Source organism: Coturnix japonica, chromosome 16 (assembly GCF_054131305.1).
Source record: "Coturnix japonica strain WE chromosome 16, WE-NBRP24, whole genome shotgun sequence".
In the NCBI taxonomy this organism is placed as follows: domain Eukaryota; kingdom Metazoa; phylum Chordata; class Aves; order Galliformes; family Phasianidae; genus Coturnix; species Coturnix japonica.
In genome coordinates this window covers 4,820,375-4,847,603 of record NC_140678.1, presented here as the reverse complement: position 1 = coordinate 4,847,603, position 27,229 = coordinate 4,820,375, and the positions used below count along the sequence as shown (strand labels likewise).

At 47.2% G+C, this 27,229-nt stretch overlaps 1 protein-coding gene and 1 long non-coding RNA gene across 2 annotated transcripts in view; both read right to left on the bottom strand.

Annotated features, from left to right (window-relative positions):
• LOC146758217 (1-phosphatidylinositol 4,5-bisphosphate phosphodiesterase gamma-1-like) overlaps positions 1-20,900 on the bottom strand; it is a 43,811-nt gene extending 22,911 nt beyond the window's left edge. Inside the window, exon 1 of the mRNA XM_085517944.1 lies at positions 20,277-20,900. Within this exon, the coding sequence (XP_085374070.1) occupies positions 20,277-20,900 (624 nt within the window). The remainder of the gene's footprint in view (positions 1-20,276) is intronic.
• LOC146758216 (uncharacterized) overlaps positions 1-27,229 on the bottom strand; it is a 233,032-nt gene that overhangs the window by 148,932 nt on the left and 56,871 nt on the right. The window lies entirely within an intron of this gene.

Sequence of the window (27,229 nt, the reverse complement as noted above, 5' to 3'; positions counted from 1 at the left end):
TCTCTTTTTCTATTTCTTTTCTTTTTCTTTTCTTTTTCTTTTTCTTTTTCTTTTTTCTTTTCTTTTCCTTTTTCTTTTTCTTTTTCCTTTTCTTTTTCTTTTTCTTTTTCTTTTTCTTTTTCTTTTTCTTTTTCTTTTTCTTTTTCTTTTTCTTTTTCTTTTTCTTTTTCTTTTTCTTTTTCTTTTTCTTTTTCTTTTTCTTTTTCTTTTTTCTTTTCTTCTCCTTTTCCTTTTCCTTTTCCTTTTCCTTTTCCTTTTCCTTTTCCTTTTCCTTTTCCTTTTCCTTTTCCTTTTCCTTTTCCTTTTCCTTTTCCTTTTCCTTTTCCTTTTCCTTTTTTTTTCCTTTTCCTTTTCCTTTTCCTTTTCCTTTTCCTTTCCTTTTTCCTTTTCCTTTTCTTTTTCCTTTTCTTTTTCTGTTTCTTTTTCTTTTTCTATTTCTTTTCTTTTTCTTTTTCTTTTTCTATTTCTTTTTCTTTTTCTTTTTCTTTTTCTTTTTCTTTTTCTTTTTCTTTTTCTTTTTCTTTTTCTTTTTCTTTTTCTTTTTCTTTTTCTCTTTCTTTTTCTTTTTCATTTCTTTTTCTTTTTCTTTTTCTTTTTTCTTTTCTTTTCCTTTTTCTTTTTCTTTTTCCTTCTCTTTTTCTTTTTCTTTTTCTTTTTCTTTTTCTTTTTCTTTTTCTTTTTCTTTTTCTTTTTCTTTTTCTTTTTCTTTTTCTTTTTCTTTTTCTTTTTTCTTTTCTTCTCCTTTTCCTTTTCCTTTTCCTTTTCTTTTTCCTTTTCCTTTTCCTTTTCCTTTTCTTTTTCCTTTTCCTTTTCCTTTTCCTTTTCCTTTTCCTTTTCCTTTTCCTTTTCCTTTTCCTTTTCCTTTTCCTTTTCCTTTTCCTTTTCCTTTTCCTTTTCTTTTTCATTTTCTTTTTCTTTTTCTGTTTCTTTCTCTTTTTCTTTTTCTATTTCTTTTCTTTTTCCCTCTTTTTAATTTTTCATGCTCAGTGTGTGAAATACTTACGAGTCCTGTTCAATTTTAAGTTGATACCTCCCAAATTCCTGGCTGATCCATTCTAGGGAGATTACTAGAATTTGCTCCATTCCTCAAAAATCTGTTGTCAGATCCTTCAGCGTGATTCTATCTATCCCTTCCTATCTGTGTCTAACTCATTTCTTGTGCAAATATTCCCTATGAAAGATAAGCCTCAGTAGAAGCAGCTTGGAAATGGAATGCAGTTGATCACTGTGTTTTACTGTTCATTCAATTGCATCATCTTTCCTTCTGTTTGTTGGCCATAAATAAAGAGAAATCTTTCTTTTTCTGTGTGCAGCTGGTTCTCTGTGGAAAGCCACTGGGAGTTGGTACAAAGGAGGTTTAACACTGAGCAGGTGATGGCAGAGGAGAAGAGTGATGTGAGGAAAAGTGATGCAAGTCCCATGGGGCCAATGTGAGTAGAAGTGGGGTGAGGAGGTTGAGGAGGAACTTTGTCCACACAGTAACGGAATAGAACTCATTGGGGACATCCTGGGTTGACGTCAGTTGCAAAGTGCTTCTTTAACTTCTCGTAAAATAAATAAATAAATAAATAAATAGACAATAAATGTGTTTTGTATTCTTGCTCTTTAAGCTCTCTCCATTTTGCTGAACAAGATCTGAAAACCCGAAGAAGACAACAGGAAGGCACAAGGCACAAGAGGCTCTTTAGTTTATAATGGGCCCCAGGGTGCATTTGATGCTGAGTCCATCAACCTCCAGTGCAGAGAGAAGTTTGAACAAAGTGCTCAGCAAGACAAAGTCAGAAATAACAGTGAAGTTTCTTGGAGTATTAATGGGCCCACTGAGGTCCATTATCAAGCAAGCTTCCCAAGGGACTTGTTAGAGCAGATAATTGGAAGCCATGACTCCAGTCAGGCAAAGGCACTGGCATGGTGGCTCTGATGCTAAGAAAATTGTCCTTTGTCTTAAGAACCAAACAGGACAAGCCCTGATTCCAAGACACTTGGCAAGGAGATCTTGTCTTTCATGTTGTCTCAGGGCCCTTCCTGGGGCAGTGGAATGGAGGTCTGTATGATGTTAAATGAAAGACATGGAGACAGAAGATCCCAGGCTCTGCATGGGGTGCAGGGATACTCTCAAGTTCATGTCCCATGTGTGCCCTGTGTCTCATCACAGGATGTGCGATGTGAGAAGGGCCCAGTCTGAACAAGCAGTCAATCCCAGTGAAACTCTGAACTTCAGATCTCTCAGGTCCAGTGCCCTCCTGTGCATACTCTCCCATAGTTTGATGCACTTTATCTTCTGCTGTGCCCAGAAGTGTACCCAGTGCTCCAGGTGAGGCTGTAGCAATGCAGAGCAGACAGGGACGCACTTTCCCTCACCCAGATGGCAATAACTTTCATGATGCACTCCAGAGGGCCATTGGCCTTCCAGTCAACTGTCATGACTGTTAAGTTACTTATATGCAATTGAAATGAGAGCCCAGAGCATACTAAGGTGTCATCATTGAAAGAACGTAGGTGTGCCATAGCTTTGAAATGCCTTGAACTCCAGAGTATGCCAGAGATGGAGCAACGCAGAAAATTTGCCTCTTCTGTAGTGAGCTCATCCATTTGGTAAGCAGAATAACACTACATGCTACATGGAGACAGTGGCTCTGCTCTGCTCTGCTCTGCTTGCAGGGGAATGCAAGCACTCGCCCCAGTGGCGCGAGTGGTAGGAATGCCGCGTTGCAACACCGGAGGCCCTGGGTTCGAATCCCCCCTGTGGCAGAAGTGGTAGAAGTGCCGCTCTGCTACACAGAGGCTCGAATCCCGGGGGGTTGGACTCGATGATCTCTAAGGTCCCTTCCAACCCGCACGATACTATGATACTATGAATGGAGCGGGGGGTTGCTCTCATGTCAGTGCAGATAAACTCACTTTCTCTTTAACCCTTTTTCCTCTGTAAACTATTCCACTATTTGTACCCTCAGATACACTTCCACATTCCCTCAACAACACTTCCATATGCCATTAACAATTACACTTTCTTATACCATCAAAACAGTTTGTCAAACAATACAGTTCTTCAGTTCCCATAAACACCCTTAATACCATATATCTTTCCATTAACAGTTTGTATTCTTCAGTGATAAACACCTTGCCACAGAACCAGCACTGACTGGCCCTCCTCCCTCTCACGTTTCCTCACAGGCAAAACATAGTTTTACATAAATGTGTTGACACTCATTAAATAGGATAATAAAAAATGGTTTTGAAATTACGTTAAGAATAATATGAAGACTAGTGAGACTGTGGGTCCCTACTAAGTGAGGGGTTGCTCTGGTAATGGGGAATGTTGAGAAGGTGGAGATACTGAAGGCCTACTTTGCTTCTGTCTTCAGTGTAAAAGCTCTCCCTCAGGAATCGAAGACCCTGGAGCTTAGTGAGAGGATCTGGGGAATGGAGGACTTGCCTTTAGTCAAGGTAGAGTTGGTCCATGAGTGCCTAGGCCACAACAATTTTCAGAAATCCATGGGACCTGATGGGGTGCATCCATGCGTGCTGAGGGAGCTGGCAGAGATGACTGCAGAACCACTCTCTATCATCTTTGAGAGGTCTTGGAGAATGGGGGAGGTGCATGAAGACTGGAGGATAGCCAGTGTCAATCCTGTCTTCAAAAAAGTGCATGAAGGAAGATCTGGGTAATTGCAGGCCAGGGAGCCTCACCTCTGTCCCTGGAAAGGTGATGGAACATCTTGTGCTGAATGCCATCTTCAGACAGTTGGAAGAAAAGGAGGTTATCAGGAGTTGTCAGCATGGGTTTACCAAGTGGAGGTCACGTGTGACCAACCTGGTAGCCTCCTATAACATTGTCGCTGGCTGGGTGGATGTGGGGAGAGCAGTAGATGTTGTCTACCTTGATTTCAGCAAGGCATTCGATACTGTCTCCCACAATATCCTTATAACAAAGATAAGGAAATGTGGGAAAGATGAGTGAACAGTGAGGTGGGTTGAGAACTGTCTGACTGACAGAGCACAGAGGGTTGTCGTTGTCAAAGCAGAGTCCAGTTGGAGACCTGTAAGTAGTGGTGTTCCCCAGGGGTTGGGGATGTGTCTGGTTTTGTTCAGCTTCTTCATCACTGACCTTGACAAGGGGATAGTGGCCACCCTCAGCAAATTTGCTGATGACACGAAGTTGGGAGGATTGGCTGACACACCTGAAGGCTGTGCTGCCATTCAGCGAGACCTGGACAGGCTGGAGAGCTGGGCAGCAAGAAACCAGATGAGGTTTAATGAAAGCAAGTGTGGAGTGTTGCACTTAGGAAGGAATAATTGCACACACCAGGACAGGTTGGGGGTGAGCTGCTGGAGAGGAGCTCTGCAGAGAGGGACCTGGGCGTCCTGATGTCAGTGTGTGGAAACATGAGTAGGGGAAATGAACAGAAACTGGAGCATAGGAAGTTCCACAAGAATTTGTGCAAGAACTTCTTTATGGTGAGGGTGATGGAGCACTGGAACAGGCTGCCCAAGGGGGTTGTGTTGTCTCCTTCTCTGGAGATATTCAAGACCCGTCTGGATGCCCACCTGTGTGCCTACCTGGTGTTCCCCAGGGGTCTGTGCTGGGGCCTGTCCTCTTCAGTATCTTTACTGATGACCTGGATGAGGGCATTGAGTGCATCCTATGTAGGTTTGCAGACTACACCAAATTGGCTGGGAGTGTGGATCTTCCTGGAGTTAGCAAGGCGTTGCTGAGGGATCTGGACAGGCTGGAGAGCTTGGCTTAAGCCAATGGAATGAGGTTCACCAAGATCAAATGCCACGTCCTGAACTTTGGGACCTGGAATGGACTGCCCAGTGTTGGGGTGGTGGATTCACCCTGGAGGCATTTAAGGAATGATTGGATGTTGTGTTGAGGGACATGGTTTACTTGGAACTGAGAGGTGACCAGCTGGACTGGATGATCATTTAGGTCTTTTCTAACTTTTGTGATTCTATGATTCTATGATATCCCGTCCTTGTATGAGTGCCCTCTTTGAGCAAACACTCTCTGGAAGGACTCAGCACATGTCTGGAATTAGTCACTGACCACTTGAACACCACTGGTGTTTAATTGTACAGATTTTAATGTAATGTCATGATGCTGTTGTCTTTCAGGAGCTGTTGGCCGTGAGGACCCCAAGATACCACAGGGGAGATGAGTTGGAAGGTTAAAAAATGACATCATCTGTTACTGATCTGGGCTGGGCTTCTGGGACACAGGGAGCTCATAAAAGTGGGCAGTGTTTTAGCTGTGCCCAGGAGCAGCTCTTGTGCGCAGCACAGCAGGGCTGGGGCTTGAGCAGCAGATTACATGAGGATAAAAGAGAAGGGAGAGAGAGCTTACAGAGTTCACAGTGTGAGCCTGCTATGAACTGACTGCTGGAGCATTGATAACAGACCACAGCATGGTAAGTGTCTAGCAGTAGGCAATGGAGCTTCTTTTCCTGGAGGGATAACCAATCTGGGGCACCCCATAGCAGATCTGGCTGCAGGCACCGCATGTTTCTTTAGTATATTAAAAGCCTTCTGCTCCAGCTGAGGGCTTCGGTGCTGCAGCGTCAGAGCACAGCCCTGAGGGCTGCATGTCCCAGCACGGCTGCAGGCTGTGCAGCCGGGGCTGCAGGCGGGTGCCCAGGGCTGTCCAGCAGAGCAGGGTCCCTGCTGTGCCCCAGGGGCTGTGTGCCGGGTATGGGACTCTGCCGCCTGCCAGGCTCAGCACTCAGCCTGCCTGGGGAGCTGCCCAAGGCGCTGCGGGGAGACATGTGGGGGGAAGGAGCCCACTGGCAGGGCTTGTGCTGCCACAGCTGCTTCCTGGGGCAGGGGGATCACAGCTCCACTGCACAAGTGAATGCTTCTGAGGGTACTTTGCAAGAGGAGAGCCAAAGTAGCAATTTTCTATTTCTTGTTTAGAAGGAAGGGGAAAGGATTCGAAGCAGAATCTAAAAGGGGCTATCAAATATCTCTGAGACTCCCAAATTCTTCTTCAGTCAATTGTTTGTTATGTGAACTGTCACATGTGACATGTTTTCAGCCTCTCCTTTCATGGAAAGGAGATGTTCAATGGATGTAACTAGTTGAAATTATCATTTTTTATTGACAAGAATAATGCACTTACATTGCAAATAGGCAGGTTTCCTGAACAGAATGTGAAGGGCACAAAGACTGGGACTGCGGGCTTTAAGAGCAGTGAGGGTAAAGATATGAGACAGAAATCAGATGAAAAAATCCAGGGAAATGGGATAAGATTTGAAGATGAAAGGAAAGTTTCTTCTAATTATAGAATGCTAAACTTCATGAAATTCAGTTCTATTTGTGGTGCTAAATAAAAATTGTCATAAGAGAATGAGAACATTTCATAATGCAGTAGAAGGAGTGTCTCTGAGAATGGTCTGGACTTGTCATTATCTTCTTCACTCTGAGCAGGTCTCCAAGCCCAACAATAGCAGATGCCCAACAGCAGCTCCATCAGCGAGTTCCTCCTGCTGCCGTTGGCAGACACGCGGCAGCTGCAGCTCCTGCACTTCTGGCTCTTCCTGGGCATCTACCTGGCTGCCCTACTGGGCAACGGCCTCATCAGCACAGCCGTAGCCTGCGACTGCCACCTGCACAACCCCATGTACTTCTTCCTCCTAAACCTGGCCCTCCTCGACCTGGGCTGCATCTCCACCACTCTCCCCAAAGCCATGGCCAACGCCCTCTGGGACACCAGGGCCATCTCCTATGCAGGATGTGCTGCACAGATCTTTTTCTTTGTCTTCTTTGCCTCAGCAGAGTTACCCCTTCTCACCATCATGTCCTATGACCGCTATGTTGCCATCTGCAAGCCCCTGCACTACGGGACCTTGATGGACAGCAGAGCTTGTGCCACCATGGCAGCAGCTACCTGGGGTGCTGGTGTTCTCTGTTCCCTGCTGCACACTGCTAGTACGTTTTCATTGCCTCTCTGCCAAGGCAATGTTGTGAACCAGTTTTTCTGTGAAATCCCACAGATCCTCAAGCTCTCCTGCTCAGTCTCTTACCTCAGGGAAGTTGTGTTTCTCATTTTTACTATCATTTTAGACTTAGGCTGCTTTGTTTTCATAATTGTCTCCTATGTGCAGATCTTCATGGCTGTGCTGAGGATGCCCTCTGAGCAGGGAAGGCACAAAGCCTTCTCCACGTGCCTCCCTCACCTGGTTGTGGTCTCTCTGTTTCTCAGCACTGGCGCTTTTGCCTACCTGAAGCCCCCCTCCATTTCCTCCCCACTCCTGGATCTGACAATGGCACTTCTGTACTCAGTGGCTCCTCCAACCCTAAACCCTATTATCTACAGCATGAGGAACAGGGACATCAAGCACGCTCTCAGGAAGGTGCTGCAATACTCACTATTCCAGCTTTGATATAGTGCACGTCTTCCTCACAGGATTCTCAAAGGTGGTTCTTTATGTTTTATGCATTCTAGGTTCTTTGATTGTGTGTGATATAGCAACCCGCAAATATATGTTATTGAACATATTAAGAAAAATTTATCTCACTTCTTTCCTACCTACTTTCTATTTTCTCACTCCAAGAGCTCATGTAAACATGGAACCAGATTCCCTGAATAGGTTAAAAGATAACTAAAAAGCTTTCAAAGCAGACTTTTCCTTAGCTCTTCTCTCTTCCTACTTTGTCTGGACCTGGGGGAGGTACAGCCACAGACAGCAGAACAACAAGCTCTTCTCATTCCTGCTCTCGTTACACTGCTACAGTGCTCTGAAGTCCTCTCATATGTGCAGGCCTGAAGGTCTTGTTTGTCTCACAGCAGTCCTGTTGTCTCTACAGCATCACTCTGGGGCTGCAGTCAGTATCCGGCCATATGAACGGCTGTGTCAGAGCTGGTCTCCTTGATGGCACTTTAAAAATCCTCAGGAGCTATTGGAACTAGCTCTCGATTTCCAGGACAAAAAGAAGTGAGAGCGAGTCTGAGGGACTACTGGAAAGTGCCCTCCCTTCTCTCCGTCGTAGCCAGAGTCCCTGAGGACTCAAAGTAAAGGGTGTAATTACTAATCTTATCAACAGTGTTACTTCCAAAACTCAAAGATGACCTCAGAGATGAATGTGTGCTAAGCTTCATTTTGTCAGCTGCCGATTTTATCACGATATAAACCAAAGTCAAACTGCATAGCAAAATAAATATCCTAATCCAGCCCCCAGAGCTGGCAAACAGCAAAGCAGGGAAAACAAGCAGTAAGCAAGGAGCTGTGCAGTGCCTGTGTAATGCCTGTGCAAGGCTGAATGAGCTCCACAAAGAGGGAAACAATCAGCATCATAGCCAGCAATTCTCCAGCTCCCACAAAGCCCTGTGTTATCTCGCTTTGCACAGAATCACAGAATCACAGAATTGTAGGGGTTGGAAGGGACCTCTAGAGATCATCGAGTCCAACCCCCCTGCCAAAGCAGGCTCCCTACACCATGTCACACAGGAAGGCGTCCAGGCGGGTCTTAAATATCTCCAGAGAAGGAGACTCCACCAGCTCCCTGGGCAGCCTGTTCCAGTGCTCTGTCACCCTCACTGTAAAGAAGTTCTTCCGCACATTCGTGCGGAACTTCCTATGCTGTACTTTCATCCCATTACCCCTAGTCCTATCCCCACGCACTACTGAAAAGAGACCAGCCTCACCACTATGGCTCCCACACCTCAGGTACTTATAAACCTGGATCAAGTCCCCTCTCAGCCTTCCATTTTTCAAGGCTAAACAGACCTAGTTCCCTAAGTCTCTCCTCATAGGGGAGATGCTCCAGGCCCTTCACCATCTTAGTGGCCCTCCGCTGGACTGTTTCCAAGAGATCTCTGTCTTTTTTGTACTGGGGAGCCCAGAACTGGACACAATATTCCAGATGAGGCCTCACCAGGGCAGAGTAGAGGGGGAGGATCACCTCCTTCGACCTGCTGGACACGCTCTTTTTAATACACCCCAGTATGCCATTGGCTTTTTTGGCTACAAGGGCACACTGCTGGCTCATGGTCAATCTGTCGTCCACCAGGACGCCCAGGTCCCTCTCTGCAGAGCTCCTCTCCAGCAGGTCTTCCCCCAGCCTGTACTGGTGCATGCAATTATTTCTACCCAGGTGCAAGTCTTTACACTTGCTTTTGTTAAACCTCATCCGGTTTCTTACTGCCCAGCTCTCCAGCCTGTCCAGGTCTCGCTGAATGGCAGCACAGCCTTCAGGCGTGTCAGCCAATCCTCCCAACTTCGTGTCATCAGCAAACTTGCTGAGGGTGGTCACTATCCCTTCAAGGTCGTTGATGAAGATGTTGAACAAGACCGGACCCAGCACAGACCCCTGGGGGACGCCGCTAGTTACAGGCCTCCAGCCAGACACCGCACCGCCAATGACAACCCTCTGCACTCTGCCAGTCAGCCAATTCTCAACCCACTTCACCGTCCACTCATCTATCCCATACTTCCTCAGCTTTGTTATAAGGATGTCATGGGGGACAGTATCAAAAGCCTTACTGAAATCAAGGTAGACTACATCTACCGCCCTCCCCCTGTCCACCCAGCTAGTGACATCTTCATAAAAGGCCACCAGGTTGGTCGAGCACGACCTACCCTTGGTGAACCCATGCTGAGTACTCCTGATAACCTCCTTATCACCCAGTTGTCTGGAGATGGCATCCAGCACAAGCTGTTCCATCACCTTCCCTGGGACAGAGGTGAGGCTGACTGGCCTATAGTTACCCGGGTCTTCCTTCTTGCCCTTTTTGATGACTGGAGTGACATTGGCCGTCCTCCAGTCTTCAGGCACCTCCCCAGTTCTCCAAGACCTCTGAAAGATTACAGAGAGCGGCTCAGCAATGACTTCCGCCAGCTCTCTCAGCACCCGCGGATGCACCTCATCAGGTCCCATGGATTTATGGACCTTAATGTTTCCTAGGCACTCACGGACCACCTCTTCCCTGACTAAAGGGAAATCTCCCATTCCCCAGACTCTCTCATCAACCTTCAGGGTCCGGGATTCCTGAGGGAGAGCCCTTTCACTAAAGACAGAAGCAAAGAAGGCATTCAGTATTTCTGCCTTCTCAGCATCCCCTGTTACCAGAGCGCCCCCCTCACCTAGTATGGGACCCACATTCTCCCTAGCCTTCCTTTTGCTGTTAACGTATTTAAAAAAGCCTTTTTTATTATTCTTTATCTCCTTAGCTAGATTCAACTCCAGGTGGGCTTTGGCCTTCCTGGTTGCATCTCTGCAGTCCCTGACTACATTCTTGTATTGTTCCCAAGTGGTCAGACCCTTCTTCCACATATCATGTACTTTCTTCTTTCCGCGGAGCTTGCACATGAGCTCCTTACTCATCCACGCAGGTCTCCTTGCACCTTTTCCTGATATCTTAGTCACAGGGATGCACCGATCCTGAGCTTGGAAGAAGAGCCGTTTAAACGCTAACCAGCTCTCACAGGCCCCCTTGCCTTCTAGCACCCTGGCCCACGGGATAGCCCCAAGTAGGTCCCGAAGGAGATCAAAGTTGGCTCTCCTAAAGTCCAGGGTAGCAATCCTACTTTTTGCTTTGCTTCCTCCACTCAGGATCTCGAACTCCACCATCTCATGGTCACTACATCCCAAGCTGCCCCCAACTTTTACTTCCTTAACAAGTCCTTCCTTATTGGTGAGAATAAGGTCCAGCAATGCCCCACCCCGCGTCGGTTCCTCTACCACCTGCATCAGGAAGTTATCTTCAGTGCACTGCAAGAATTGTCTGGACCGCCCATGCCTGGCCGTGTTGGTCGTCCAGCAAATATTTGGATAATTGAAATCCCCCATAAGTACCAGTGCCTGGGAGTGTGCCGCTATTTCCAGTTGCTTATGGAAGGCCTCATCAACCTCCTCCTCCTGATCAGGAGGCCTGTAGTACACACCCACAACAGTGTCCCCTTTGCCAGCCTGGCCCTTGATTCTCACCTACAAGCTCTCAACTTCTACATTACTCTCGCCCAGGAGGAGTTCAATACATTCTAGCTGCTCTCTCACATAAAGAGCAACTCCACCACCCCGCCTTGCCAGCCAATCTTTCCTAAAAAGCACATAGCCCTCCATGACAACATTCCAGTCATGCGAGCTATCCCACCATGTCTCCGTGATCGCAATGAGATCATGGCCACTTGACCACACACAGAGCTCCAGTTCTTCCTGTTTATTCCCCATGCTTCGCGTGTTGGTATACAGGCACTTGAGAGAGGCAGCATCTCCCCACCCCTCTCCATGCCTTTTAACTCCATTGTCTGCACCCAGCGAGCTCTGCTTTGAGTCTTGAACTGCCGCCTAAGACTCAGTGGCCCTTGTTTTGTCCCCTTCCCCCATCCTACCTAGTTTAAACACCTGTCAATAAGTCCTGACAGTACCTCGGCTAGAACCATCTTACCCCTTTGAGACAGGCCGCTTCCGTCTGCAGCTGTCATGCCAGGTGCCGAATAAATTGCCCCATGATCAAAAAAACCAAGACTCCTATGTCTGCACCAACTCTTTAACCATTTGTTTAAGAGGTGGGTTTTTAGGCCCAACTCAGTATCCCTCCCTGCCAGTGAAGGTACAGATGCAATAACCACTTGCACACCTGTTCCTTCGATTACCTGCCCCAGTCCCCTGAAATCATCTTTGAGAGCTTTCAGGCTTTTTTTACTAACTTTATCACTGCCAGCCTGAGCTACCAGCAGGGGATAGTAATCAGAAGGGCAGATCAGACTGGGAAGTCTCCCAGCAATGTCCCAGACCCAGATGTGCTGTTATCTCAACCCTTGGAGCTTCGCATCGGGTAACAAAACGACAGTGGTGGTAGAACCCATCAGGTTTCACAGTTGCACACCATGCTTTGTGCACTGCCCTTATCTTAGTGGGATGGGGAAGAGAACTGGGGGGAAAAAAGAAGTACAACTCGTGAAATGATGCTATTTACTAAGTGAGATGAAAGGAGAAGTGTAATAGTTATCACTATATATCCAGATATATGGGATAGTATACAACAGCTGATGCACAAGCAGCTGCTCTGCATCACCACAAGAAAGATTCCAGGCTGGTCTCTGGGTAGCAGAAGAGAGTGAGATGAACTCCCATCCCTTTCAGTACTCCTTCTGCTTGCTGTCAGTTGGTACAGAATGTCCCTTTGGCCACTTCCAGTCACCTGTCTGCAGTCTGTTCCCTCCCAACTCCATGTGCCCTCCACTGACCATGGCCTTGGCTCTGTACAGCACTGCTTAGCAGCAGCAGTAAACATCAGTGTTATCAGTATTTTTCTCGTAGAACCAAAACACTGCACCGAAGCAGACAGTCTGAAGAAAACAATTCCATCCTAGCTGTAACTCAGATACCTGCCTGTCCCCATCCTCTTGTTCTTTCTGATCAGGAAGCAAGGAACAGATTATGTCACTCTTCTCTCTGAGACTTTTCCATCAGTTCTCAGCTGGCTCCTCTGCCATCCCCAGGCAGAGCTCAGTGCACTCTCACAGAGGGCAGCAGCCTTTCCTCATCTTCCTTGGCCATCCATCATAAAGAGTCCGTACTCTATTTGCTACAGTCCAGTTGTAGGAACCATCCCACCATGTCTTTGTGAGAGAAACAAGACTGTAGACCTGCAAATGCACGGTGATTTTGAGCTCACTGAGTGAATGTTTGTGGTCTTCTCATTAGTGTAAAGACTCTTCAGAAAGCATACCCTTCCAGAAGCATGATTAGATTTAGCCTGGCTTGGCCTCACATCTACACCGTGGTACTGGTGTTCAGAAGGTGCCACACAGGTATGAGACCCATTGTGGTGCTCACAGTTGTCCAGCAAGCACTGACACTACCAGGGCCTGACTTTCCTGAAGGTCTTCATCTGAATTTGCCAGCTGGCTGGGGGTGTGCTGGAGACCTCAGGGAACTGCCATTCTGTTGTAATTCAAGAAGAAATTTACAGAGCAGCAGCCATGGATCAAGATAAGGATTTCACAGAGCAGCAGCTGCAGAGCAGGATAAACAGCATGAGAACCAAGGACACCTCTAGGAAAAGAATGAACAGCTCGCCATTTTGAAGGGTGGTTTTAGGGTTGTTGTTGCTGATGTTTTCCTCCTATTAGTGTGAGTGATTTCTGAACTCCCTTGACTGTCTGCTACAAAAGTATGGCTATTAGGGCAATAAACTGGTGCATCTATATTTAACTGTATTGGTGTGTGGCTGTTTGTCCTAGAACAGAAGCTGACTTTTGCCTTCAGGTTCACCAACACATGGGGGCACTCAATGTCATGGGATTTCACTCTTGAACACCTGTGGGATCCTGAGAAACAAAGCCAGTATTTGAGTCAGGGATGAAGCAGCCTAGATAGGTCTAAGGGGGTACGACTTATTTGGGGCTTGGCTTGTTCTTACCGTGCTCTATATAACACTGTTCTGGAAAGAGTTTCTGAGATGAGGTTTAAGCCAAAAAGGGAAATCCCCAAGTCAATTCTGATCTGTAACAATATCAGTTGCCCCTGTGGAAAGGCAAGAAATGGAAATGGGTGTCCTCACGTCTAGGATGGAAAAAAGAAGCGAAGGAGGAGGCAGCAGAAGATCCAGTTAAAATGTTAAGAGGCACGAAGAAGAGAGTGATGAGTTGAAATCTCTATTACTGTTTGTTGACCCCTGAAGATGACTGAAATCCAAGGCATAAGAAAGGAGTTTACACAGCACCAGAACGAATCTCTTTGTTACCTGGTTGCTTTGCTGTTGGGACAGTGCAGCCGATAGCTTGTTTCTAGATGGTAACCAAGCTTGTCAACTAGGAGGCATTTCCAGAGACCCAACTATGGACAGAGGGATGAACAGATGTATGGATGGTGCTGCCTCCATCTGGGAGTGAATGTTAGTGGCTGTGAGGGCAAAGCTTCCCTTCAAAGGCAATCTGAAGCCTCTAATGAAGAAGTGGGATACAATTGAAAAAGACATCCAGTACTTGAGGGAAATAGATGTGGTGGAAATGTTGTATACCCTAATTTTGATCCCAGCTATTGTCACCAAGAACATGACCTTGAGAGAGTGAGGACAACATATGGCAGAAACTCACCAAAATAGCAAAAGAAAGGTATGCCGTTACTTTAGCAGCAGTGTTTCAAAGGTACAAGGAACAATATAGAAGAGCCCTAGTTTTCTAATTGGTTCTTACACTGCAAAACATTAAACAGCAGTTGCCTCCAACCCACGTCTCCATTTCAGCCATCTCAGAAGTAAAACACAGAATGTATGAAGTGGAAGAGCAGGTGTCTCAGTTCATTAATCATGATGAACCCCTATAGTATCAGAAGCAGCTAATGAAGGTCAATCCCCGTATGGGTCACCAATTCTAAAGAAGGAGCTGATCAAACTAGTCCAGTTAATTAAAGGTGATGAACCCTCCTCCTCACCTGTACCATCAGAAATCTCAGCTATTAGACACACGTGCTTTCCAGCTTGAGCAAGGAACAACATTAATATTGCACTGCTTGTTTTCTTGTGGCGTTACCTATGTGACCACAGAGAAGACATGAAGTGGCATGAACAGCCTACTCTTGGGTGAGGGAACTACAAAACAGACCAACCACCAGTAGAGTTGCTCCAGTCATCACAGGTAACCAATAGAGGGGCCCTGCCCTCAGTCAGGGGAGGGAGAGGGATAATAGAGTTTATTGGACTGTGTGGATTTGATGGCCTGGCACATCAGAACCACAGAAATATAAGGCGCTGGTGGATACCGGTGCACAGTGCACCCTAATGCCCTCCAGTCATGAAGGGACAGAATCAATCCATATTTCTGGAGTGACTGGGGGCTCTCAAGAATTGACTGTGCTGGAGGCTGAAATAAGCCTCACTGGCAAAGACTGGCAAAAACATCCTATTGTGACTGGCCAAGAGGCTCCATGTATACTGGGTATTGATTACCTCAGAAGGGGGCATTTCAAGAATCTGAAGGGATATCGATGGGCCTTTCGAATAGCTGCTGTAGATACAGAGAACTTCAAGCAGCTGTCTGTTTTGCCTGGCCTGTCAGAGGACCCGTCTGTTGTGGGGCTGCTACGAGTAAAAGAGCAGCAGGTACCGATTGCTACAAAGAGTGCACAGACGGCAGTATCGCACCAACAGGGATTCCTTGCTCCCCATTCATGATTTGATTCACCAGTTGGAGAATCAGGGAGTGATCAGTAAAACTCACTTGCCTTTTAACAGCCCCATATGGCCAGTGTGTAAAGCCAGTGGAGAATGGAGGCTGACAATAGACTCCCGTGGCCTGAATGAGGTCACACCCCCATTGAGCGCTGCTGTGCCGAACATGTTGGAACTCCAGTATGAGCTGGAGTCAAAAGCAGCCAAATGGTATGCCACCATTGACATTGCCAATGCCTTCTTCTCTATTCCTTTGGCGGCAGAATGTAAGCCACAGTTTGCCTTCACCTGGAGGGGCATTCAGTATACTTGGAACCATTTGCCATGGGTTGGTCCAAACTGTACTGGAACAGGGTGGTGCTCCTGAACACCTGCAGTACATTGATGACATTGTTGTGTGGGGCGATACAGCAGAAGAAGTTTTCACAAAAGGAGAGCAGATAATCCAAATTCTTCTACAAGCCGGCTTTGCTATTAAGCGAAGCAAAGTAAAAGGACCTGCCCAGGAAATTCAGTTTTTAGCTATAAAGTGGCAGTGTGGACGTCGTCACATCCCAACAGATGTGATCGACAAAATCACTGCCAAGTCTCCACCAACTAGCAAGAAAGAGACACAATCTGGGGCCAGTACAGACTGGACAGGATGTAAAGAACATACTCTATACTGCTGCTGGAGAGAAAGGTCCCACCTGGAGTTTGTGGCAAAGAGCCTCAGGAGAGACCCAAGGCCGACCCCTGGGATTCTGAAGTCGATCATATAAGGGGTCTGAAGAGTGCTACACTCCAACTGAGAAGAAGATCTTAACTGCCTATGAGGGGGTTCGGGCTGCTTCCAAAGTGGTTGGGACTGAAAAGCAGCTCCTTTTGGCACCTTGACTGCCACTGGTGATCCGGATGTTTAAAGGGGAGTTTTCCTTCACCCATCATGCTACCAATGTCACCTGGAGCTAGTGGATTATGCCGATTCCACAACGAGCGTGAATGGGGAACCTCAATCGTCCAGGAATTTTAGAGGTGTTCATGGACTGGTCTGAAGATAAAAAGTTTGGAACATCACCAGCAGAAGAGGTGTCACATGCTAAAGAGGCCCCACCATACAACGAATTACCAGAAAATGAAAAGAAATATGCCCTATTCACAGACGGATCATGTCGCATTGTAGGGAAGCATTGCAAATGGAAAGCTGCTGTGTGGAGCCCCACACGACAGGTTGCAGAGGCCACTGAAGGTAAGGGAGAATCAAGTCAGTTTGCAGAGGTCAAAGCTGTCCAGCTGGCCTTAGATGTGGCTGAACGGGAGAGGTGGCCAATGCTGTATCTTTATACTGACTCATGGATGGTGGCAAATGCCTTCTGGGGGTGGTTACAGACGTGGGAACAAAATAACTGACAATGGAGGGATAAACCTGTTTGGGCCGCTGAATTATGGAAGAACATTGCTGCCCTAACAAAGAATATGGTTGTAAAGGTGCGTCACGTGGATGCACGTGTGCCCAAAAGTCGGGCTACTGAGGAACAACAAAACAACCATCAGGTAGATAAAGCTGCCAGAATTGAGGTGGCTCAAATTGACTTGGACGGGCATAATAAGAGCGAATTATTTCTAGCTCAATGGGCTCATGAGACCTCAGGTCATCAAGGAAGAGACGTGACATATAAGTGGGCCAGAGACCGAGGGGTGGACTTAACCATGGATGCTATTGCGCAGATTATTCATGATTGTGAAACATGTGCCAAAATTAAACAAGCCAAAAGGATGAAACCTCTCTGGGAGGAAGGGCGATGGCAAAAGTATAAATATGGGGAGGCGTGGCAGGTTGATGATATCATACTGCCACGATCTCGCAGTGGTAACTGTTATGTACTCACCATGGTAGAGGCAACCACTGGGTGGCTTGAAACATACGCAGTACCCCATGCTACTGCTTGAAACACCATATTTGGTCTTGAGAAACAAGTCCTGTGGCGACATGGCACCCCAGAAAGAATTGAATCTGATAATGGGACACATTTCAAAAATTCTCTTATAAATACTCGGGCGAAAGATCATGGCATTGAGTGGATTTATCATATTCCCTACCATGCACCAGCTTCTGGTAAAATTGAACGATATAATGGGTTGTTGAAAACTATGTTGAAAGCAAGGGGTGGTGGAACATTTAAGCACTGGGAGAAGAATCTGGCAGAAGCCACTTGGTTGGTCAATACTAGAGGATCTGTCAATCGTGATGGTCCTAGTCAATCTAGCCCCCTACACACTATAGAAGGAGATAAAGTCCCTGTTGTACATGTAAAGAACATGTTGGGAAAAGCTGTTTGGGTCCTTCCAGCTTCTGGAAAGGGCAAACCTATCCATGGAACTGTCTTTGCCCAGGGACCTGGGTGCACTTGGTGGGTAATGCAGAAGGATGGGGATGTTCAGTGTGTACCACAAGGAAATTTGATGTTGGGGGAGTGCAGTCAATAATTTTATGTATCTATATATATATGTTTGCATGTGTAGTGTATTTTAGTTATTATAGTTGTACATTTAGTTATGTTACATGCAATTCTACTATTTAGCTATCATAGTTTTACATGCGTGTATATATATGTATATATATTAACCATGATGTAAAAATGTAGAATAAGGGGTGGAATGTCATGGTTTTGTAATTTTGTAATTTTGCTATCAGTATTCCACATCATAACATCATGTAAAGTATGGATACTTCTATTGAATGTGCAGTCCACAGAAGAAGACCACATATCCCAGAGAACAACAGGGGTAATGATAAATCACGGGACCAGGATGCTATATAATCTTGTTCCCAGGCTGGAGTGCCCTCCTTCTTCTCTCGAATGTCTCAGGGAGTGGGAAGCGTTCCAGCCATGTCGCCTAGAGTTCACAGTAGGCCTCTCGGTTTTCGGGGACTCTCTCTCTCTGTTTCGTTCGATTTATTAGCCTCAATTATATTATATTGTGTTGTCTTGTATTTCAATACCATATTTAGTAAAATAAGTTTTTCCTCCTTAGATTGCCACTGTTTTTATCCTATTTCCCTTTTTCCCCTCCTTTCTGGGCCCCGGTTGGGGCCCACGGGGTGGCTTCCCCTGTCACGGGCATAGGTAAATCTAAGTAATCCATGACAGCTTCAAAACGGGGATTTGGGGTCATTTTGGGCTAAAAAATGGAGGTTTTGTGGTCTTCAAACACCCAATTTATTATGTGGGGGGGGGGGGGAGGGTGGATTTGGGGCTTAAAAACAGCATTTTTGGGGTTTTTTTTTGTGCTTCAAAAGGGGGTATGTAATATAGGGGGGGCAGTGGATTTTGGGCTTAAAAACTTGGATTTTTGGTCATTTTGGGTGGTTTTCCTTTGGTTTTTTGTAGGGTATGAGAGGTACAACACAATGAGGGCTGAGGGTGGATTTTGGGCTTAAAAACGGCATTTTGGGGGCTTTTTTGTGCTTCAAAATGTGGTATATAATATATGGGGGGTGGATTTGGGGCTTAAAAATGGGGATTTTGGGGCTTTTTGGGGGCTCAAAAATGGGGTTTTGGGGGTCTACAAAGACCATATCTAATGGGGGGGGGGGAGGGGTGTCGTATTTTGGGTTTAAAAATCACATTTTTGGGTCTTTTTTTGTGCTTCAAAAGGGGATATTTAATAAGGGGGTGGGGGGGAGTGGTATGAGAGGTACAACACGATGAGAGCTGACCCCAGTCTGTGCTTCCTGGAGAGGGTCGGGGGGCCCGACCCAAAGGAGCTGGAGCAGGAGATGAACCTGGAGGGCAACGACGGGTATGTGGGGCCAGACCCATAAGTTGGGGGCTGCACCCATAAGTGGGACCCATAGAGCCCCATAAGTGGGATGGGTCAGTGGGTTGGGGGGCTTGGACCAATAAGTTGGGCCCTAGACCCATAAGTATGACCCATAACTGCATCCCCAGCCCTATAAGTTTGACTCCAGCCCCATAAGTGCATCCCTAGCCCCATAAGTGGGTCCCCAGCCCCATAACTGCGTTCCTAAGTGGGTCCCCAGCCCCATAAGTGTGACCCATAAATGAGTCTCCAGACCCATAAGTGGGAACACAGACCCATAAGTGGGGTCTAGACCCATAAGTGGGGATCCAGACCCATAAGTGGGGATCCAGACCCATAAGTGTGACCCATAAGTGTGACCCCATAGAGGCCAATGGGGATCCCAGCCCCATAAGTGTGGGGCTGGACCCATAAGTGGGAACCATAAGTGGGGGGCCAGACCCATAAGTGGGGCCACGGAGCCATAAGTGGGACCCATGAGTGGGGGGCCAGACCCATAAGTGGGACCCATAAGCTGGGGGCGGCGGACCCATAAGTGGGACACCAGACCCATAACTATAGACTTGGAGATATCTCCAGCCCCATAAGTGGGACCCCAGACCCATAAGTGTGACCACAGCCCCATAAGTGTGACCCATAAGTGTGACCCCAGACCCATAAGTGGGACCAGAGACCCATAAGTGAGGCCTAAGACCCCATACATGGGACCCCAAGGTCTTAAATATGTCCCCAGCCCCATAAGTGGGGCCCCAGACCCATAGGTGGGACTCTAAAGCCATTTGGGAGTGTCCCCAGCCCCATAAATGGGAACACAGACCCATAAGTGGGGCCCCAGACCCATAAGTGGGGCCCTAAAGCCATTTGGGAGTGTCCCCAGCCCCATAAATGGGAACACAGACCCATAAGTGGGGGGTCGGACCCATAAGTATGACCCATAAGTGGGGGGCTGGACCCATAAGTGGGACCCATAAGTGGTGAGAGATCAGACCCATAAATGGGACCCATAAGATGGGGGGGATCAGACCCATAAGTGGGGGGCTGGACCCATAAGTGAGACCTGAGACCCATAAGTGGGACCCATAAGTGGGGGGACAGACCCATAAGTGGGACCACAGACCCATAAGTGGGGACCCAGACCCATAAGTGGGGACTCAGACTCATAAGTGCGGGGCTGGACCCATAAGATGGGGGGCTGGACCCATAAGTGGGACCTAAAACCCCATAACTGTGTTCCTTAGTGTGACCCCAGCCCCATAAGTGGGGCTTCAGATCCATAACTGCATCTCCAACCCCGTAAGCATGACCCCAATCCTATGATTGTGAACACAGACCCATATGTGTGACCCATAAGTGGGACCCCAGCTGCGCTCGTGCATCCGGTGCCGTCCCGCGGCACCCAGTCTTTGTTACAAGCATTGGAACGAGGCACAGGCTCTGTCAGTCTCATCTCCATGTTGTTGTACCTCAGCGGTGTCTCCCGGTAACAGGAGATGAGGTCGTAAAGGCTGTCAAATATTCGGTTATTAATGAGAAAGTACCTGTGGCTGCTGGCATCCTGCCACCATTGGATGCGACAGTGCTGCACCTCTCCATTGCTCCAGATGGACAGGACATAGTCCCCAATGAATGTCCCGCTCTCCCTAACAAGGAAGGAGCCATCGGGAGCCCTCATCACAGTGCAGTACGGCGTCATCAGCTGTTCAGCAATGTGCCGCCCACTGCGCCCTGCTCCCATCCTGCCATGGAACCATTCCTGGGTCAGATGCAGATTGATGTTGGCACTCATCTCCTTCTGCGCAGGTCGTCTCCCCTGTCTGTTCCAGGCTGGGACGTCATAGAGCGGGTTCCACACATAGGTTATGGGGGCATCCATGATTTGAAAATCTGCAGTCTGCTCCCTCTGCTCCTCTTCCACGATTTGGCTATCTGCTGTATGCTCTTCTGTATTCGTCATTTGCTCCTTGCTCATACATGAACCCATGGTCTCTTGCCACTCACTCAAAGCCGCCTCAGGTTTGGCAGGTCTTGCCAATGGTCTTTATAGTATCTGCTCACAACTATGCCAGGCACACAAGCTAGATGTCCCGTGATCATGCCAAGATGGTCTGTCTGGCAGGAATTGATACAGTCTTTTGGTTCTTCTCCCTCCTTGTCTGCAGAACTGTTTGCACCTCTGAAGGTCCCCTGCTAGTCCGGGCAAGAATGTCTTAATTTTCTCCCAATAATATACACATTTAGGGAACTAGGGTAGGGGACTTGGACGGACTTGTTGATGGAGCTTGGAAATTGTATGGAGGGGGAATTGTGGTGGGGGAGTTAGGAACGGTGCTAATTCCAGACATGTGCTGAGTCCTCCCAGAGAGTGTTTGCTCAAAGAGGGCATTCATACAAGTATGGAATATCATAGAATCATAGAATCACCAATGTTGGAAAAGACCTAAAAGATCATCCAGTCCACCTGTTCCCCATGGCTCCATTTTGAGGCCATTTCTCTTTCATGTTTTTATGGATGACTTGCATGCAGGACTAGAAGATGTTCTGAGTAAGTTTGCTGATGAGACCAGATGAGGAGGTGCTGTTGCCTCCACTGAGGGTGGAGAGGACTTGCAGAGTGATGTGGACAAGTCAGAGAACTGGGTACCAGTTGGTACAAAGCACCAAGTGCATAACGCATAACAAGAACAAGTGCCTGATTGTGCACCTGGGTAGGGGCAACCCTGAACATAAACACTGACTGGATATGGAACACTGGAGAGAAGTCTGACTGAAAAGGATTGGGGGTCCTGGTCTGCAGAAAATTGAATGTGAGTCAGCAGTGTGCCCAGGCAGCCAGGAAGGCCAACTGTCCCCTGGAGTGCATCAAGCAAGTATTGTCAATTGGGTGAGTGAAAGGATTGTCCCTGTGTACTCTGCGCTGCTGCAGCCTCACCTGGAGCACTGGGTGCACTTCTGGGCACTGCAGAACATAAAGTGCATCAAACTATGGGAGAGTGTGCACAGGAGGGCACTGGAACTGAGAGATCTGAAGTTCAGAGTTTCACAGGGATTGACTGCTTGTTCAGACTGGGCCCTTTTCATATCCCACATCCTGCGATGAGACACAGGGCACATGTGGGATATGAACTTCACAGCATCCTTGCACCACATGTAGAGCCTGGGATCTTCTGTCCCCATGTCTTTCATTTAGCATCATACAGACCTCCATCCCACTGCCCCAGGAAGGGTCCTGGGAGACCCATGAGAGACAGGATCTCTCTACCACTGGTCTTGCAATCAGGGCTTGACCTGTTTGCTTCGTAAGGCAAGGGAGAGGTTTAGCATGCCAGTGCCTTTCCCTGCCTGTAGTCATGGCTTCCAATTATCTTCTCTAACAAGTCCCTTGGGAATCTTGCTTGATAATGGCCCTCAGCGGGCCCATTAGTAATGCAAGATACTTCACTGTTACTTCTGACTTTGTCTTGCTGAGTACTTTGTGCAAACTTCTCTCTGCACTGGAGGTTGATGGACTCAGTATCAAATGCACCCTGGGGCCCATTATAATCAAAGAGTCTCCTGTGCCTTATGCCATCTTGTTATCTTCTTCAGGTTATCAGAACTTGTTCAGCAAAAAGGAGGGATATCTGGAGAGAACTTAAAGAGAAAGAATCCATTATAAATTTATTGTCTATTTATTTATAGTTGGGTTTAAAGAAGACATTAAAGCAGCACTGTGCAACTGATACCAATCCAGGATGTCCCAATGAGTTCTGTACTGTTACTGTGTTGACAAAGGTCTTTCTCAACCTCCCTACCCAATTTCTGCTCACAATGGACCTATGGGACTTGCATCACTTTTCCTCACATCAGTCTTCTCGTCTGCATTCATCCGCTCAGTGTTAAAACTGCTTTGCACCAACTCCCACTGGCTTTCCTCAGAGAACCAGCTACACATGGAAAAGGAAAGATTTCTCTTTTTTATCTGGCCAGCAAATGAAGGAAAGGTGATGCAATTGAATGAACAGTAAAACACAGTGATCAACTGCATGCCATGTTCAAGCTGCATCTATTGAAGTTTGTCTTTCATATGGAATACTTTTAAAAGAAATGATTTAGACTGAGATAGGATAGGATAAATTGAATCACAGTGAAGTAGTTGACAACAGATGCCATCAGACTCTGGAAGATGGAGCAAATTCCAGTAATCTCCCTGGGATAGATCAGCCAGGTAGTTGAGAGGTATCAACTTAAAATTGATAAGGACTTGTGAGTATTTCACACATTGAGATGGGTTAACGCATTCTCATTGATTTCTATCTTTGTCTTCAACTCTGTTTTTCACTTTTACTGACATTAATCTTTCAGACATTGTGCCTTAAAAAAAAAAAGTAAGACAGTGATTGAGAAAAAGAAAATGTATAAGAAGAAAAAGAAAAAGAATAGATAGGAAGGGATAGATCAAATCACAGTGAAGGAGTTGACAACAAATTCCATTGGACTTTGGGGAGATGGAACAAATTCCAGTAATCCCCCTGAAAGTCAGAAATCAGACAGATAATTGGGAGATATCTGAACAAAGAGCAAGGGATGGAGAAATCTGGAGGGTAGTGGGAGTAGTGTGTGCCCAAATGGCCTGCTGAAAACATGCCCTTAACCATGGCCATTTATTTAGGAGAGCTGAAGACAGCTGGAGGATGAGACACATCAAATAGGCAGCAGGGAAGAGTAGTGCTGGGCACTGGGCTATAGTCACAGGGCATTGGCACTAGCACCGCTGTCTGTGTCTCTGAACCTGAAGGCATTTGTGTCCAGCAAACACAGTCACACAGTCCTGGAAAATATATTTTCAGAAAAATAAAATAAATAAATAAATAAATAAATAAAAGACATCAAATCACCTCAAAGATTTATATTTACAACATAAAATGGAACAAGACTCATGAGAATTTCTCATGTTGAGGAGGGTTAAAATATTTTCATTGATTTCCATCTTTATCTTCAATTATTTGTTTCAGTTTTATTGACATTTATGATCAACTATTAAGCTTACAGCCTCAAAATAAATAAATAAATAAAAAGAGATACATTTGCATCTTGCACATGGTCGGATGCCCCTTTGACCTTCACAGTTCCCACAAGTCCTTCCATGCCAGAGAGTATGAGATCCAGCAGAGAACCTCTCCTCTTTGGTTCCTCCATGGCTTGGTCAAGAAGCTGCCATCTGTGCTCTCCAGGGATCTGCTGGATGCCACATGCCCTGCTGTGCTGTCCTTGCCGCAGATAATGGAGTGACAAAAGCCACCAAATGGGACAAGGGACAGACAACATCAGATTCCCATCTGTTTGCAGAGGGCACCTTCCATTTACTCTCCCCGATCAGGAAGACAGGAAAAGACACTGATGGTCTTCTCTGTTGGCCATTTCCATTAGCTCTGACCTGTCTGCTCTTCCATCCCCAGACAGAGCTCAATGCACTCTCACAGAGGGCAGTTGCCCTTCTTTGTCTCCTCGCCCATCCATCCTAAAGACTCGGTATCCCCTTGTGCTACAGTGCAGTTGTGGAAGCCATTAAACTGTGTCCCCATGGTCCAAACAGGAGCTCAGGCCAGCAACTCTACCAGGATTTCTAGCTTATTGTGTGTTGGTGTTTGCATTAGTGCAAAACCACAGAAGTAAACATCCTAATTGAAAAGCATCACTGGACATAGCCTGACTGGATAGCTCATCTATGATATCAGTGCGCAGAAGGTGGCACACAGACATTAGACTGATCGTGGGTCTTGGCGGTGATGTAGCAGCACGGACACACCATGGGCATGGCTTTGCTGAAGGCCCTGTGCTGCTTTTGAAGCTGCATGTGAATTCACCAGACGACCAGTGCTATCCCCTCTCTGGCCCTCGGCTGATGCCCAGGAAGGAGGTGTCTATCTCAGGGATTTCCCACACAGTTTACAAGCACTGGCACACATCAGGAGCAGCCCAGGCACCTTGGGCATCACCCAGAGTCTGTGTGTAAGCAGCTGCATCCCTGCTGAAGGACCGAGGACTCAGAGCAGGAGCTCACATGCAGGCAACTCCTTGTGCACTTCTGAACTCAACCAAAGAAATCCCAGCTCCTGTGGTTCTGTGGGGAGCTGAATCCCATTTAAGCTACAAGATTTCTGTCAAGGGATAAGACTCCTGCACTGCCTCAGCTGGATCACTGCCCTGCACAGGGAAAGTCTAAACCTCGCCTTCCTTGTCTGGGTGCCCTTATTGTTTCATCAAACGATCTGTGGGAGCACTCCCCATATGTCTCCAATCAGTCACTGACCACTGGACATGTGGTGGTTAATTGAGCGAATTTCAAAGCACAGTCATGATGCTGTTGTCTTTCAGGAGCTGTTGGCCATGAGGTCCCAGGGACATGTCAGGGGAGATGAGTGGGAAGAATAAAAATGACATAATCTGTTGCTGATCTGGGCCAGGCTCCTGGGACACAGGGAGCTCATAAATGTGGGCAGAGTTGCAGAGAGACAGCTGTGCACAGGAGCAGCTCTTGTGCACAGCACAGCCTGCAGGTGACAGAAGGAGAAGAGAGAAACTGGAGAGAGCTTGCAGGAAGTGTGTGGTGTGAGCAGGCTGCGTGCTCTCTGCAGGAGCATTGCTCACAGACCATGACAAGGTAAGTCTCACTGCAGACTGTGTGCTGCTTTTCATAGAGGGTTAACTTAATTTGGGATAGCCCATAGCAGATTTGGATGTAGGCACTGCATGTTTCTTTACTGTGGAAAAAGCCTTCTGCTCCAGCTGAGGGCTTCCGTGCTGCAGTGTCAGAGCACAGCCCTGAGGGCTGCGTGTCCCATCACGGCTGCATACAGGTGCCCAGGACTGTCCTGCAGAGCAGGGTCCCTGCTGTGACCCAGGGTCTGTGTCCCGGGTATGGGACTCTGCCGCCTGTCAGGCTCAGCACTCAGCCTGCTTGGGAAGCTGCCCAGGGTGCTGCAGGGAGACGTGTGGTGTGGGGGGAAGGAGCCCCCCGGCAGGGCTTGTGCTGCCACAGCTGCTGCCTGGGGCAGGGGGATCACAGCTCCACTGCACAATAGTATGTTTCTGAGGGCCCTTTGCAAAAGGAGAGCCAAGGCAGGGTGTTTCCATTTCCTGTTCTGAGGCAAAGAGGTTTGGAGTCAGAAATCTAAAAGGGGCCATAAGAGTTCTGAGAATTTTTCGTCAATCGATTGCTTTATGAACAGTCACACATGATGTGCTTTCAGTCTCCCATTTCTTGAAGGATGGAATTATCACCATTTTCTGTAGGCATGAACAATTCACTTATCCTACAAACAGGCAGCATTTTCTAACTGAAACTGAATGCCACAGAAGCTGGGGTAGGGGGCTCTAAGAGCACTTGGGGTAAAGATATGAGACATGAAACAGATGAAAATATCCAGGGAGAAGGGATAAGAAAAGAGGAGGAAGGTTAGAGCTCCATATGCTGCTTCTGCTTAAGGAATGTTCAAATACATTAAATTGAATGCAAGTAATGATGCTAAATGTACACTGTTGTAAGAGAATAAAAACATTTTATAGTATAGCAGGAGTGTCTCTGAGAATGGTATGGACTTGTCATTATCTTCTGCACTCTGAGCAGGACTCCAAGCCCAGGAACAGCAGATGCCCAACAGCAGCTCCATCAGCGAGTTCCTCCTGCTGCCGTTGGCAGACACGTGGCAGCTGCAGCTCCTGCACTTCTGGCTCTTCCTGGGCATCTACCTGGCTGCCCTCCTGGACTCCTGGACTAATACCTATGTGCATCTGTTTCCAAGTCCAGGACTAGTTGCTGGGGTTTTAACAGCCATAGGATTCACTGTAGGAGCTGTATTGTTTTTCAGGCTATTGCTGGAGTTGAAGCGACCTCAGAGTTCATTGCCAGAGCTGGAACCACCACAGGACATGTGATTATGTTGGAGCAGCTACTGGGCTCATTGGAGGGGTTGGAGTGACCACAGGGCTGAACCTCCTGGCACAGTGCACCTCCCTTGGGAGGCATTTGTTTCATTTTCTTATCAAAATACTTGGAACAGCTACAGGACCTGTAGCAGGAGTGACTGCAGAGCTCATTATGAGGGGTGGAGTGACAGCGGGATCTGTCCCAGAGCATGGAGCAGCGACAGGACATGTAGCAAAACTTGGTTATACTGCAGTGTCTGTGCCAGGAGTTGCAGAGGCTGCAGCACTGTCAGCATTTCCAGCTCTCTGGATCTGGCACACTGCATTCATTTGTGTTTCTTGGGGGTTACCAAAGCCACAGCAGACCTGCCCCCAGTATTCTACCAGTTTCTCAGGATCCTGCAG